Source organism: Manis javanica, chromosome 16, assembly GCF_040802235.1.
Source record: "Manis javanica isolate MJ-LG chromosome 16, MJ_LKY, whole genome shotgun sequence".
NCBI classification, from domain to species: Eukaryota; Metazoa; Chordata; class Mammalia; order Pholidota; family Manidae; genus Manis; species Manis javanica.
The window spans coordinates 26861524-26878410 of NC_133171.1; the positions used below are offsets into that span (position 1 = coordinate 26861524).

Below are 16887 nucleotides of genomic sequence, written 5' to 3' on the forward strand. Positions count from 1 at the left end.
CTACTTTAAAAATCTACTGTAGGCACGTCCAGACTTTCCACTCCAGGGACTGTAATTCCAACTGATTAAGGTAGTAGGATATTCTAAGGACCAGTGCCATCCTCCAGCTCTTCTGGGTATTTTACTGGTCTGTGAAGTACTAATGCCGGAAACCACGGATTTAGCTGAGGCATTTTGGGTCTGGAAGGTTTGGGAAGTTTCTACTTACTGATTATTCATTATTTAGTTATCCTTACTTACTAGATGCACTCATTTTTGAATGCTTCTGTCTGTGAGTTAATGCAAAAGAAGTGAAGTACTGATGAAAAGAAGGTTTTAATCTCAATTATGCCATACTTCTAACATAAAACCACCAATGGAAAATTTATGTATCAGGAAGGTCTAGCGTATAGTAGTGGGACAACCGTATGGGCAACTACAGGTCAGAGTGTATCGAGTCCACTTCTCCATTTCAGACAGCTACTCAAAGGCACACTTTCTGTATTAGAGAGACCAGAGAACATGAAGTACGTGTGTTGCTAAAGAAGTACACGGCATGTCCTGTATACATGCTGTCGTGCCCCAGGACTTACGCTTGTATCTGAGGTTTCGGTGAATTCTCATACCAGGAGGCTGCTGAAGCAGAACTGTAAGAAGTGCTGCTCGGCTGCTTTGTGATGGCATCACATTTACTTCCGGAATACTTAACATCACACGGAGACTCGCGTGGTGCAGACGGGAAGGACAGACAGGCGGAAGTGCAGACAGCAGGCACACTTACACCATCCCTCAGATAGTCACTGTTAATCTTTTCAGATTTTATGAGCTTCTCTTCTTCCAGTGCGGAGTCCTCTGGCCCCTCATAGTGCCCATTCTGAACCGTTCGGTGGTCCTGCTCTCCCTCCTCATTCTCTGTTCCCTGTTCCTGCTGGAGCTTAGCGATTTCGCTGTCAGCAGCTTTCTCCCGAGGACTGACTGCATTGCTGTAACTAACTGCACAGGTGTGAGAAACATCTGCACTGCTTTGAAAGTCAAAATAATTTTCCACAAGCCCTTGTTTTACCATATCAGGACTAGCTGAAAAAGAGTCACTTGTACCCAGATGAGTTTCATTTTTAAGTGCAGGGGCTTCTGAATTCATTTGTTTGACATTTAATGCATCACTATTCTTCCTTTTCACAGTCCTATCTTCACTAACTTCTGTATTAGTAGAAATGGAACCTGAAATGACACAAGCGGTACCTAAACAAACTAGTTTTGAATTTAACATACTTGCTGCCCCTGCAGAGTAACTAGATTTATCAGGACTCTGGGAATCTTTACACACAGTGTCCAAGTTAGGTTTGGAGCTGCAACTACTTTTCACATCACTGGAAGTATCTTCATCTGAAAAAACAAGTTGTAAAGGGTCTTTAGGGCTTGAATTTAAGGAATGTATTGCTATAGTTTCACTGTCCAAATGCCCTGAAAATATGACACTCTGCTGTTGCAAAATAATACTTGACTTTTTACTATCATCACATTTTGGCAAATCGGTGGTTCCCAAATTTAATATAGTTTTGCTATCGCTTAGGTGGCATTCAGGGACAGATTTCCTAGAAGTTTCATCAGGTGACAGTTCATCATCAGAAGGCAGAGAGTTTATGGATGTCAAAGATGACTGTATTTCACTGAAAGCACTGGTACTCTCTGTACAATGACTTCCTAAGGAAAATTTTACATTATGATCAGGTTTCATCAAAAGCTGAGGAAACAATCTTTCATTATTGTAAAGACCTTGCCCTTGCACAGTTTCAGATATTACATCAGGGTTTGTATGTGTTGCAAAAGAACTTGGTTCACTTTCAACACCTGAATCTGAAAATCTAGATGAAGCATATGTGGCATTAATATCCGGTAACTTAATTGTATCTCCACTTACTGTAACATAATATTCTTTTGTAGAAGGCTGATTACTTCTTAACTTAGCTAATGATTCTCCAACAGAATGACACTTTGCTTCCTGCAAAGCTTCTTTTTCAAGTGTTATTTCTATGGATTTAGATTTACCATTAGAGTCTAAGGACTCAAAGCTGGGTAGCTGTAAATTATCCACAAATAATTCATCTGGTCGAAGCTCTGTCCATGGTCCTGTTTTAACAGTTATTTTCTCTCCACTCAAAGGGTCTTTATTACAGGGCTTTACTTCAATTGTTCTAATTCCTGACGGTGGGGTTGTTTGATGATCCTGGCAACCATCTGATGAACTTCTGCATGCCACACTGTGCTCCACTTGTGTAATGTCACTACCATCCTGGGAGATAGCAAGTTTACCTGAAATGGACAAATTTGCACAAAGATTTAGGCTGCCAGAGTTCAAAGAATCAAACAGGTCTGGCTGCACATTTTCAATATTTGGAGACTTTAGTTCAGTTCTCTCTGTATTAGCTGGCAAAAAGCTAGCTTCTTTTTGACTTGTCTGTCTGATGTAGGTCTTTAGGTCAAAATTATATCCACATATTGTGGGATCCAGACCCTCCTTCTGACTATGGGAAGAGTTGCCTTCAAAGCATTTAAAGAGGTCATTTGATGCTGTACTTTTCAAACATTTGTAGCCTACCAACACCACAGAATCCTTAGAGTTCTGTTTTATTAATTTTTTTGTGTTTTCAGGTTTCATTGTTTTCATGAGCTTAGTAACCTTAACCTTGGTTTTATGTGATTCTTCATTCTTTCCTTTTAGAGATTTTGTTAGCTGCTTTTCACCTTCTGTATACCAAAAATTGGAGGCACCAGCAGGTCTGACTTTCAACTCTGGGCTAGAAAGTCCAGCTACAGATCTTTCTTCAGTCTCATATTTATCCATTCTACTGGCCTCTGATCTGTGAAGAGTCTGCATGCCCATCCAGGGTGCATCTACGTCTTTTATCCAAAGAAAAAAAGATTCAGATTTAAAACAAGGTGTGAGGACTCATATGATCAAGACTACTTTTTTCTGACTATAACTTTCTAATATCCTCAAAAATAAATAAAACTGGAGGGGAAAGAAATGGCCCCACATTAGGGAATGGTTTTATGTGTATTAGGAAGAATATACTCAAAATGACACCCACAATTTACATATTTTAGATTATACTTACCTTCAATAACTGAATCTAAATACCTATCTTCAAAGATTATAGGTAATGAATTGAGATCTCCATCTAATTCACTACATTCAATAGGTAGGGGCGGAAGAGAACTGCAGAAGGAAGTGTTTTTGATAGCGGTGCACATCTGTAGATGACTCTGAGCACTGAAAAATATTTCTTAAGTCAGACTGCAATTTTAGAACGTTATACCTAATTTCACTTTACAGCCTCTACCCTTTCCCTTGTCCTCACAATTTCTATACCCCATTCTCAAGATATGACCTCCTTCTGAAAGAGCTTCTTGGTCAGAGATAAAGATTGCTAAAATGAAAATATGGCTTGTTGATAATGAGTTATTGGCTTATAAAATTATGGCCTGTTGATAAATTATTTAATTTCTATTCTATTCTTCCATACTTTTTAATGGTATTTCAAAGTGAGTAATCTTGCTTAAAGTCTGAACTTCCTAATTTGCTAAGAATAACATACAGGAAATAAACCAAAAGCTCAAATGCCTACTAAGGATTTCATGCTAGTGTTGGAAAAAAAATGTGTTACATTGCTACTACTTGACCTAACATACTCTGGTAAGTACAATTAACAGCTATTTGAAACAGGTGTATGCCTTTCTAATACAAACGTTTTTTAAAAAACCTTAAATGGAAAATTTCAAAGTAAACAGAATAGTGTAATAAACTTCACTACACACCTTCAACAATTAATTTTGCCCTTCTTTTTTTATCTGTATCACCACTCACTACTTACCTCCACAATTTATAGTTGTTTTTTTTTTTTTAGGTATAACTCACATGTATTAAAATATACAAATCTTAGCTGTATGACTCTGACAAATGGATACATGGTACAAAATATTTTCATCTACTTAGAGTGTATTCCCATGTCATTCCAGTCAGTCTCCCAGCCTAAGTCGAAATCATGACAACCACCTTCTGACTTTCTTCACCTTAAATTTCCCTGTTCCAGAAATTCTTATAAATAGAATGATATGGTATTTATTATTTTATGTCTGACTTCTTTCGCTCAGCTCAATGTCCTCAAAATATTCTTTAAAGCCAAAGAAAACCAGACTGAAACATACTCAGTAGGAAACATGGAAGGTATCTATTCTGGATATTTTAACTGTAAATCATTTACATAACAGAAAGCTGTCAGACTACTTGTGAGAATCTGTGATACATAATGATGAATGCAAGAGATTCTAACCTACAAAAATAAAAATAAAGATATAATGAGATAGTCAAATGTTAGGCTGGTGCCAGAGATGTATGGTACTACCTTGGTTACAGTAGATCTGATATGGGAGAGGGGATAACGGCGATGCACTTCTTTACATAAAGTATGGGTAGTCCCATGATTTACATGAAGAAATTAGTAAGATTAAACCCATTCTGATTAAATGGGATTTCTGAGCTTCAACTTTTCCTAATTTCTTCTTTTGTGAATATTACATATTCTGTCACTAATAAATACTGAGCTAGATAACTTAAATAAAAGGAAATAAAATCATTTTAATTTTGGGTTTCTGCTACTTACTGAAGTTCCTGGTATGCAATGGCAGCTCCTCTTGGATGTTCAAAGCAAAAGAATGCCTCGGAAAATCTGCGTACCTGAAAAATTTCAAAAGGGAGTATGAATAACATGGTCCATTTAAAAAATCAATCAGGCATAGGATGGCAGGGAAAGAACCCCCCCTTCACCCCATTACACCTTCCACAACCACCCCCGTGAGAATTAATCTCCCTCCTTGTACGGCCAAAGCACTGTATTTTTGACAGCATGAAATAAAAGAAACAAAGGAATACAGAGTGAGAAACTTCAGTTTACATTATGGACCCAGCATGTTTCCTATTTGAATATAGGAATTATGTTTGTCTTCTTCACCAGTGTCTCCCCAGTACCAAAAACAGTGTCCAGTGCATAAGAAAAGTGATGATAAAACCAGCTAGCACTTGGACTATGCTCTGTGCCAGGCACCCAAGTGTATGCAAGCTGGACTGACTGACTGGCTTTGTGACTTTGGGCATTTCACCTATTAGCCTCAGACAACAACAAACTTCCAAATTACTCTAAATACTTCTTCTACATATGAGATTATCGTGAAGAACAAACATGATGTGACAGACTGTAATCTAGAAAGTGTATATAAATATAAGCTATTATAATTGCCATTATAGCATTCACCAAATTTTTCCTTAAAATAAATGTATATGTGAATTAAAGTGTAATGTCCTTTAAAGCAGGAACTACGTTTTGAGATCTTTGTTACCCCCTAAACATACATCTTGGTTTGTTGCAGAAGTAAGTACTTGGTAAATAAATACTGGTCACATCTAGTTGACTATTTCTCCTGCCATATTTGTATTTTGACCTTTTCATTTCTATGCAAGGAAAGGTTTTATCAGTTCTTGGGCAGCAACAAGGGAGATGGAAAAAATGAAAAAGATGTTTTGCTTGAAGGGTACAGGAAGGAGACAGATTATAATACATCCTGAAATTATATCATATCTAAGATTCTTCCCTAAAGGGAAATACGATGTAGGGCTCTTTGGTTTTAAACATTTAATGAACTGGAGATACATATTACGAGTCAAGATCTGGCCACTAGCATGTTTCACTTCGTAAACTTGTTTCCCCGAGCAGATGACACTGGGCCTTCCGAGGAGCCAGCCGGCAAGGGAAGTGGGGAGAGGAAGCTGGGAGGCGCCTGCGAGGAGGATGCGATGCGTCTTTACTTCCAAATGCTGCCCAGCTGCTCCTCTTCCTCTCGAATATCTGCCCGTCTACCTACTAGACATGGTTTTCTCCCTGCGGGCCACAGGCGGCTGCCGTTGCCTGCGCTCCTGCAGCTGTGCTGGGCCCGGGCCCGCGGAACTGGCGCGGTGGTTTTCGCCTCCCTGATCTCTGCACTAATAACTCCCATTTCCTGACAGTATCCTACCTACCAGGCTCTGGGCGAGGCACTTTCTTTTCATTCTTTAATTTAAACCATACAAAATCACCACGAAGTAGATGTATCTTCATTTAATGAGTGAAGAAGTAAGCAGAGAGAGGTTAATTACTGGGTCAAGATAACACAGCTGGCAAGTGATCAAATGGAATTCAAATACAGATGTGAGAAATTCCAAATCTCGTGCTCAAACAACTTGCCTTCTGCCCTGTGCAGTGCAGCTCCCTGTTACCAGGAAGTCCTTCCTTTCCCCCAGGCACCCACACTAAGTCCTCTTCCTAGATCTTCTCCTGCCATGACTTCATGTTGCGGTAATGGGTAGTAAGTAAGCCTACTGGCTGTACTGTGTGGCCACAACTAAGGTATGACTGCTGCCTGACGGCAGCCAGCTTAATTTTGGGCAAAAGACATACACAGAAAAATGTTAAATTTACAAATTCAAATTCAGGATACAAGTACTATATATTACTATTTTGGTATATATGTTTGTAAAACAAGTTTTCGGTATGACTCTAGTTTTTAAAAATCCACTGTTTGGCATATCATTTGTTCAAAACTTAGCAAAAAGCTGGGAGATTTAAAAAAAGGCGTATGAGTGTTCAAGATGGGCATTTATTAATGCTTTACAGAGTTAAATGTTCCTTTATCTGCGTTCACCCTATCATGTTGTTTAAACTGCTAAATAGTATTTTTATAGTATAATATTACAAATAGTATTATAATAATTCTAATGGATAGCATTTATTACTTATCAACATATTATAATATTATAATTAAACATATTAACATTGTAATATTTGTTATTATAATTTTATATGTGCCCAACTAACTTAAGATTCTAATTTTGAGTGCAGGGTCTAAACATTTGAGTTTTTATCTATGTTGCCTTAAAGAAAGAAGGCAGCTCATAAATCTTTCTTGAACAAATGTTAAAGTTCTTGAATTTTTCTCATAATGGGATACCTTAAAACCCCTTTTCCACACAAAGCTGACTCACGCTTACTATCAGATACAGTTCTAACTGGTTTAAGTTATTTGGTTTCTCAATTCAAAGCACATGAAAAGAGCAAAACTAGCTAAAGGAAGAAAGAGAATTAAATGGAGTACACCCGGGATACATAGATGTACGACTATCAGGCAGTTAAAAGAAATGGTGAGAACTTGCTTAAGTCAAAAGCCTCCCCTTACAGAAACCTAAAACATTCCCATAAAAAAGCAGGAAAAATTAAAAACTAATATAACTTGGGTCCATTTCATAATGAATCTAATATCCAAACATTTTAATAGCATGGAACACCAGAGTATTAAAGTTGAGCACACTATGTACAATTCATAGTGAGAACTGAATCATTCTGGAAGGGCTGAATCAGGTTCGGTATACTCTACTTCAGAAGGTAGGCAACCAGGAGACACACTATAAAGTTTCCATTTAAAATGGTTAAAAATAAATTAAGAAAGAAAGTAAGTAAGGAGACAGAGGCACTGAACAATGTATGAGAACAGATGGACCTAACAGATATCTACAGAATACTCCATCCAAAAGCAACAAGATATACATTCTTCTCAAGTGCCCATGGAACATTGTCAAGAATAGATCATATACAAGGCTTCTCAGACCACAAAGGCATGAAACTAGAAATAAATTACACAAAGAAAATGAAAAAAACCCACAAACACATGGAAGTTTAATAACATCCTCCTAAGTAACCAAAGGATCAATGACCAAATAAAAAGAGAGATCAAGCAATATATGGAGACAAATGACAATAATAATTCAACACCACAAAAATCTGTGGGACGTAGCGAAGGCCATGCTAAGAGGGAAATATACTGCAATACAGGCCTACCTCAGGAATGAACAATCCCAAATAAACAGTCCAAACTCACAATTAACGAAACTAGAAAAAGAAGAACAAATGAAGCCCAAAGTCAGTAGAAGGAGGGACATAATAAAGATTAGAGCATAAATAAATAAAATCGAGAAGAATAAAACAATGGAGAGAATCAATGAAAGCAGGAGCTGGTTCTTTGAGAAAATAAACAAAATAGATAAACCCTCAGACAGACTTATCAAGAAAAAAAGAGTCTACTCACATAAACAGAATCAGAAATGAGAAAGGAAAAATCACTACAGACACCACAGAAATACAAATAATTATGAGAGAATTCTATGAAAAATTATATGCTAACAAACTGGATAACCTAGAAGAAATGGACAACTTTCTAGAAAAATACAACCTACAAGGCTGAATCAGGAAAAAACAGAAAATTTGAACAGACCAATTATCAGCAAAGAAATTGAACTAGTAAGCAAAAAACTACGTAAGGAAAAAAACCCTTGGACCACATGGTTTAACTGCTGAATTTATCAAACATTTAGTGAAGACCTAATACCCATCCTCCTTAAAGTTTCCAAAAAGTAGAAGAGGAGGAAATACTCCCAAACTCATTCTATGAGACCAGCATCACTCTAATACCAAAACCAGGCAAAGACCCCACACACAAAAAAATTAGACTAATATCTCTGATAAACATAGATGCAAAAATACTCAACAAAATACTAGCAAACCGAATTCAAAAATACATCAAAAAGATCATCTGTCATGATCAACTAGGATTTATTCCAGGGATGCAAGGATGGTACAACATTTGAAAATCCATCAACATCATCCACCACATCAACAAAAAGGACAAAAACCACATGATTACCTCCATAGATGCTGAAAAGACATTTGACAAAATTCAACATCCATTCATGATAAAAACTCTTAACAAAATACGTATAAAGGGAAAGTACCTCAACATATTAAAGGCCATATATGACAAACCCCCAGCCAACATCATACTTAACAGTGAGAAGCTGAAAGCTTTTCCTTTAAGATCAAGAACAAGACTTTTTGAAATAAAAATTTTACAGGCTGATTTTACATTTACATAGAAATGCAAGGAATCTGAAATAGCCAAAACAACCTCAAAGAAAAACTTTAGAGGACTTACAACTGCCTCACTACAAGACGTACTAAATAACACAGTCAAGTTAGTGTGGTGTAAACATAAATATATACAATAAATCAATGGAACAAGTAATAAGCAAGTTTATTAGTCAATTGATTTTCAACAATGATACTAAGGCAATTTAACAGAGAAAGGAAAGTATTTTTAAAAAATGGTGCTGGAACAGCTGAATAGACTTAAGGAAAAAATGGATCTTGACCCCTACACCTTAAACTACATTCAAAAGTTAATTCAAGATGGTCCATGGACCTAAATATAAAAGATGGATTTTAATGCTTCTAGAAGCAAACAAGGGATAATATTTTCATGACCTTGCAACAGGCAATGATTTCTTAGAAAGGACACAAAAGAACCAAATATGAAAGAAAAAGTAAGAAAATTGTCCTTAACATTCTCATCAAAATACACCACTGAGAAAATAAAAATGCAAGCCACAGACCAGGAGAAAAAAGAATTAACAATGTTAATTATTACATATACTTAACAATGGACTTGTAACCAAAATGTATAAATATTCCTAATAAGCCAACAATAAAAAGAGAACCTAATTTAACACCTTATGAAACTGAATCCAAACACCTGATGGGCTAGCGCAACAGCATCCACGTTCTATTCCTCTCACACCCTCGTCCATCTCTTGGCACTGCAGCCTATACAATCGACTGTGTTTCACTGACAACAGTTGCTGTTCTACTTGCCTATTAAGGTGGAGAGCACTCAATAACATGAAAACAGTTGTGAGAATTTAAAAGTAAATTCCTCTTTTTTTGCAGGATTATTTGTTTGGGGGGGGGGACAAACCTCACCTTACATTGAAAACATATATGCAAATACTGATTAAACACACCAAAATTTATTCACTTTCATTTCTTTTACCAATTAAATGGTTAAACAGAAGAGGCAGAGATTAGATTTTATACCTGGTTTTTAAAATATGCTGCCAGTGATAACTGAAGAAACATATTAGAATTTATAAAATGTTTATTCTCTTGAATGCAAAGTTTCTGTGCTAAGCCTGAGGACTGAATTAAAAAAAAATATATATATATATATATATATATATATATATATACACTGATACCAGACATGACAGTCTATGATAACACAGACACACACATGAAATTTAGATTAAAAAACCTTTGTGCTCCTCCTTGTCATGTGGACCTTTTCTCACTGCATGTAATAAACTACTGATTCCAAGAAAACTGTAGTTGTAGCAACTATAAATACAACTTACAATTTTTTTTTAAAGGTTAAGTTAAATCATTTAAAAAATTTCCAGGATATATATACAACTCACACACATCAACAATAAAAAGACAACCAACTAATTAAAAATGGGCAAAGGACTTTGAACACACATTCTTTTGAACACACATTTGTCTAAGAAGATATGGTCAACAACACACAAAAAGATGTATATCATTAATCATTAGTAAAATGCCAATCAAAACCGTAACGAAATGCCACTTTGCAGCACCACTAGGTTGAACATAACAATAACAAACACAAACAAAAAACCAGAGAGCAACAAATGTTTATGAGGATGTAGGGAAATCAGAACCTTGTATGCTGGTGGGGCTATCAAATGGTGTAACTGCTGTGGAAAAGTTTTGAGGTTCCTTGAAAAGTTAAAACAGAATTACCATACAACACAGCAATTCTACTCCTAGGTATTTACGCAAAGAACTGAAAAAAGGTTTCAAACAAATATTTGTACACTAATGTTAATGGAAGCACTGTTCACAGTAGTCAAAAAAAAAACAACCCAAATGTCCATCAACAAATGAATATATAAAATGTGGTTATTTCCATACACTGGAGTTCAGGAACTGATATATGCTATACAGCATGGATGAAACCAGACACAAAGGGCCACATGTTGTAGGATTACATTTATATGAAACATCCAAAATGGGTAAATCAGACTACTGTTGGCCTGGGGATGGGGAAGAAGGAAATGGGGAGTGACTGCCTGGGGCCTGGGGTTCCTTTTGGGGTGATGAAAACATACTGGAACCAATCAGAGGCAATGGTTGCACACTGAAAATCGTATTTTTGGCAGCACAAAGTGATCACTGAAAATTTGAGATTGCATTTCTTTTTACTGGTAAAATATGAATGAATAGTATAGCAAACCAACTCATGAGGAACAGTATTCCAATATTACAACTTTAGACTACTATTTTGTTTGAAGCCTTAATTTACTTCATTTTTTGGTATTTTTCAAATGAATGGGGAAACATGAAAAATGGAAGTATCAGATAAGTACCTACTGATGGGTTCACATCCCCTTTCTACCACGCTTAAGTCATGTAGCTTTGGTCATGTTATTTCATCTTTCTAACTTCAGTGTTTCTTATTTATTTCATGGGTTTGTTTTGACAAATAATTACAGGTACACCTTGGAGATTTTGCGGGTTCAGTTCCACACTACTGCAATAAAGTAAGTCAGTTTCTTGGCATCCTAGTGCTTATAGAAGTTATGTTTATACTGTACTGTACTCTGTTGAGTGCATAACAGACGTACGGCTAAAAGAAAGTCATACCTTAATTAAAAAATACTTTACTGCTAAAAATGTGATCATCTGAGCTTTCAGTGAGTCTGCTCATACTGTTCACAGATCACAGTATCATCAACTACAGTGATAATAAAGTTTAAAATATTGTGAGAATTACCAAAATGTGACACAGAGACTCAAAGTAAGCCAATGCTGTTGGAAAAATAGTGCTGACAGACTTGCTAGATGCAGTACCACAAACTTTCAATTTGTGAAAAATGCAATAAAGGAAAGTGCCATAAAACAAGGTATGCCTATTGTTAACATCCGTAAAACAATCCGACAGTGCCTGGCAGATAATAATTGCTATATATGTGTTAAGTAAAAATAAGTAAATAACTTACCATGGTCCTTCCATGAATATTCTATGAAAACCCCCAAAACTTAACTTCTATAAGAGCACAATGTGTTCTACGGAACTATGAAGGGAAAATTATCCCAATTTTGAGATGAATCCTCTGTCTTATAGTCAGCAGTCTTGATAATAATAAAGGATTAGAAACAAACCTGCTCCTATGAACTCAGATAAAAACATAAATAGGGAACTACAAGATGAAAGAGAAGTCAATCAAAGAAAAAAGAGGATCGGCTTACAGGAACAACAGGCATTGACTGAAAAATGGAGATGCCAAAACAAAGCACAGAAATTTGCATGTGAGAATGTCCAGTGAAGATTTTTTAGAAATATTTTTTAAAGACTACTTTTTCACAGCAGTTTTAGGTTCACACCAAAACTGAGAGAAAGGTATAGATATCCATGAAAAAAATTTTTAAACTTCTTTAATTCTGATGACCGTGTAGCCCGAAATAATTATTTTATGAAGGCTTATAAAGTAAAACTTTCATTTTCATTTCACAGTCCAAGGAAAGGCTCATTAATGTGAAGAGATTAAATAAGCAACATCATAGAATATTAAGTAACTCAACAGTAGAAACAATGTATCAACTTGGATTTCTCTGTTCTGGATTAGAACCATAAATATTAGAGCATATTGAGTGAAGCCATATATTTAACACGTGCTCTGTTTCCACACAAGATTAGTAAGCTCAAAATTAGTTTTTGTCTTAACCAAGAAAGTCTGTCTTCTGAACTTCTGTGAGATATACTTCACTCATCTGTACATACATAAAATACAGTTAAATCTTTCTTTAATGTTTTGGTATCCTATTTGATAGGGTTGTACCAGCCATGCTTATACTGAAAAATTATTTGTTTGCCTAAAATTCAAATTTAACTAGGCATCCTGTATTTGTATTTGCTGAATCTGACAATTCTACCAAACAGAACATTGGAATACAAATAGTTATTTAGTATAAATATTTCCCAAACACTATATACTTACACTACAAGTTATTTGTTTACCTGAAATTCAAATTTAACTGGGTATTCTCTATTTTACTTGGCAACCTAAGATATGTGGCACGACAGAACTAAGGATTTATTCAAGCTGTCTCTGAAAGAATACCAAATCAACTATTTTTCTCTCAACTCCACCAGCCGTAACAAGAGCTTGTTCAGGGCAGAACAAAGTCTGAAATGCTACCAGAAAGCACAAAGCTTGCTCTCCAAGCCTGTAAATACTGAATATACTGTTCTTAATTCTAAGCACAAACTACAATAAACATTAAATACAGCACCTCTGATGTTATGATGGGAAGTAACACAAGAGGCATCTCTGGGGGCATTAGCAATAAAGATCAGTAAAATTGTTAAGGGAATAAACTGCATGAAAATGAATTCTTCATAAGACACCATTAAAAGACAATTCTCCAAAGGTCTTAGACATATCTGCAAGTCTTGTGAGCGGCATCACTGTCTTTGTTCCAGGCTGTCTTTTCAAGGATTGTGTATGGAGAACAGCCCAGGAAAAGAGGGATTTCTATTCTTTTGGAGCAGAGTAGGTCTGCTTACAGCCTTAGTAGAAAAGGATTCTCTTCAGCAAACAACAGGCATGTTTCCTTTCTATTAGAAAATACTTGGGATCCCTAAGCACAGTTTTTCTCCTGTATGCAATCCACTGGTGTGAACCTAGCTTTCTTTATGTTGGGCTGTGGAAATTGGGACTTGGGGAAACAGTCCAAATGATAATACTCTGGGGTCACTGCCACTGTGGGAATGAATCTTTGTTTCTGATGCAGGATCAGAGTCCTTCGTCTCTGACCTCATTATTTCCCGCCAGCATCCGTGAGTCAGTCTATGGTAGAGGTCACCTTACTACCTTGTAGTAAGCAGGATAGATCTCAGCCCCCTTTCAAGTCTTGACTCATAAAATTCATTATGATTTCAATTTATTTTTGTTTTTTACAAGTTACCTCATTTGAAAATTCCATTTCTCAGTTTAAAATAAAGACATATTTCACTTGATATTAAATATCTTTTATCTTTTTTTTTCCGGCTGTACTGAGAACTGACATATAACATTTTGTAAGCTTAAGATGTACAATGGGTTTGATTTGATACACTTGCATATTGCAAAATGATTATCACCTTAGTTAGCCAATACCTCCATCACATCATATGATTATCATTTCCTTTTTTCTGGTGAAAACATTTAAAGTCTACTGTCTTAGTAACTTTCAAGTATATGACACAATATTGATAACTACAAAAACAATGCTGTCCATTAGATCCCCAGAAATGATTTATCCTACAACTAGAAGTCTGTACCCTTTGAACAACATCTCTCCATCACACTGCCCTCAGACCTCAGGTAACCACCATTCTACTCTGTTTCTATGAGTTTTGGCTTTTTTAGATTTCACACATAAGTGGTACCATACAGTATTTGTCTTTATTCCCTCATTCCCTCTGCATAACACCCTCAAGATCCATCCATCTTGTTGTAAAGGGCAGAGTGTCCTTTCTAACGGTTGAGCAACAGTCCATTGTATATACAGGTTTACCCTGCTAGCTGAAAGTAAAGTGTTCCTATGAAAGCTTTCATAAGCTGAAATGATTTACAGCCATTGGCCTATGTGCCTGTTTTTATGCCAGCATCATACTGCTTTGATTATTATAGTTCTTTTTTTTTTTTTTTGAGAGGGCATCTCTCATATTTATTGATCAAATGGCTGTTAACAAAAATAAAATTCTGTATAGAGGAGTCAATGCTCAATCATTAATCCATCTCAAGCCTAATTCTCGTCAGTCTCCAATCTTCTGAAGCATAACGAACAAGTTCTTACATGGTGAACGAATTCTTACAAAGTGATTAAGTTCTTACATGGTGAACAGTACAAGGGCAGTCATCACAGAAACTTTCAGTTTTGATCACGCATTATGAACTATAAACAATCAGGTCAAATATGAATATTCGTTTGATTTTTATACATGATCCATATGTGAATCCCACATTTCTCCCTTATTATTATTATTATTATTATTTTTAATAAAATGCTGAAGTGGTAGGTAGATGCAAGATAAAGGAGAAAACAGTTTAGTGCTGTAAGAGAGCAGATGTAGATGATCAGGTGTGTGCCTGTAGACTATGTGTTAATCCGAGCTAGACAAGGGCAATAAAACATCCACGGATGCAAATTTCTCTCAAAACGGGGGGTGAGGTTCTAAGCTTCACCACTGTTGATCCCCAATTTCTCACCTGATGGCCCCCCTGAGACTGTGCCTGTCTTAGGTTGTTCCTCCCTTGAGGAATCTTACCCGTCTCTGGCTAACCAGTCATCTTACGGGGCCATACAGGGAGATGTAAAGTTGGTAAGTGAGAGAGAAGCCATATTGTTTGAAAAGGTTAGCTTTTTACTTCTTTGCAGATTTATGCCCTGTGGCTTCTATGCCCAGCATTTGTCTTGAGGTATCTTTACCACTTGGAGGAATTATGATACTCGGTAAATTCAATATGAGGCACGAATTCTATTTAAGGGTTGTAATTAGGAAGGAAGAAGAAATGCTATAGAGGTAGCAGATGGAAGAAAACATGGGAGGATTGATTATTTCTTTGACATATCTTCTTGTAGAGTAACTTAAGCATGTATAGGTTTTAAACTACTAAGTAAATTGTGCACACATATTAACATAATAGGAATACAGTTACATAAACAAAGCAGATCTATAATTACCAGCCATCTCCAGTGAAGCCAAGAAAACCAGTTAGGCACACTACACATTTGTGAAAATTTGTCTATAATACGATGGATATTGTCCAACTGTACTTGAACAGTCTAAGAGAAATCAGACAAATTAAAGCAAACCATTTCTGGGAACTGTTCACATCCCATATGTTCTTTTAACCGTAGATGGTCTGTAGTCGTAAGATTTTGGAGCGCTACAACTTGCACTTCTCCTAATTCTTGGTTGAGTTCCAACAGTATAGATCCAGTCAAATTTGTTGTTTTACTGTATGCACAGGCCAGCTTAGATATCTCCTTCTTCATTCCAATAGCAAGTCAAGGAAACGGTGGGATGGATGCAGCTACAACTGCAGCATTGCCTGGATCTTTGTGGGGTTTTTTGATGATCATCTTCTGGTATGAGTCTTCCAGAGAGTGCTGATGTTGGAAGTTCTTCATATCATATCTTAGTTCATTATCTGGGTAGCCAAATTAGGCTTTGATCGTCTGTATAAAAACACACAGACCCTTTGCCCACACTTTGATATGCCCTTTATACCATTGTGTAGAACTCATTGGAGGTCACCACAGAGGAACTTTTTTTTTTTTTTATTAAGAGAAAGGAATACTATCAGAAAAGTGTACCTCCATAGCCGATCATCTGACACCCTTTAAGTGATCAAAATTAAGGATATTTAACGCATGTGTTAATCTTTGATTTACCATTAGTTTTATCCTATCAAGGAGTAATCCCTTTTCTTTCTTTCTTCTTTTTTTTTTTAATCTTTAATCTACACTTACATGAAGAATACTCTATTTACTAGGCCCTCCCATATACCAGGTCCCCCCTATAAACCACATTACACTCACTGTCCATCAGCATAGCAAAATATTGTAGAATCACTACTTGTCCTCTCTGTGTTGTACAGCCCTCCCCTTTCTCCCCCCACAATGCATGCTAATCTTAACCCCCTTCCTTCTTTCCCCCCCTTATCCCTCCCTGCCCACCCATCCTCCCCAGTCCCTTTCCCTTTGGTACCTGTTAGTACATTTTGGGTTCTGTGATTCCACTGCTGTTTTGTTCCTTCAGTTTTTCCTTTGTTCTTATACTCCTCAGATGAGTGAAATCATTTGGTATTTGTCTTTCTCCGCTTGGCTTATTTCACTGAGCATAATACCCTCCAGCTCC

At 36.4% G+C, this 16887-nt stretch overlaps 1 protein-coding gene across 21 annotated transcripts in view; it reads right to left on the reverse strand.

Annotated features, from left to right (window-relative positions):
- The window catches only part of FAM135A (family with sequence similarity 135 member A), a 106239-nt gene that overhangs the window by 18312 nt on the left and 71040 nt on the right, over positions 1-16887 (reverse strand). For 11 of the 21 annotated variants that reach the window (XM_037012545.2, XM_037012543.2, XM_073224576.1 and 8 more), the window contains 3 exons: positions 4644-4717; positions 3099-3253; positions 573-2880 (listed from right to left, as the gene is read on the reverse strand). In XM_037012545.2, the coding sequence (XP_036868440.1) occupies positions 573-2880; positions 3099-3253; positions 4644-4717 (2537 nt within the window). Of the gene's footprint in view, positions 1-572; positions 2881-3098; positions 3254-4643; positions 4718-16887 lie in introns of those variants that run through there. The other 10 variants (XM_037012552.2, XM_037012550.2, XM_037012553.2 and 7 more) reach the window with 5 other exon arrangements.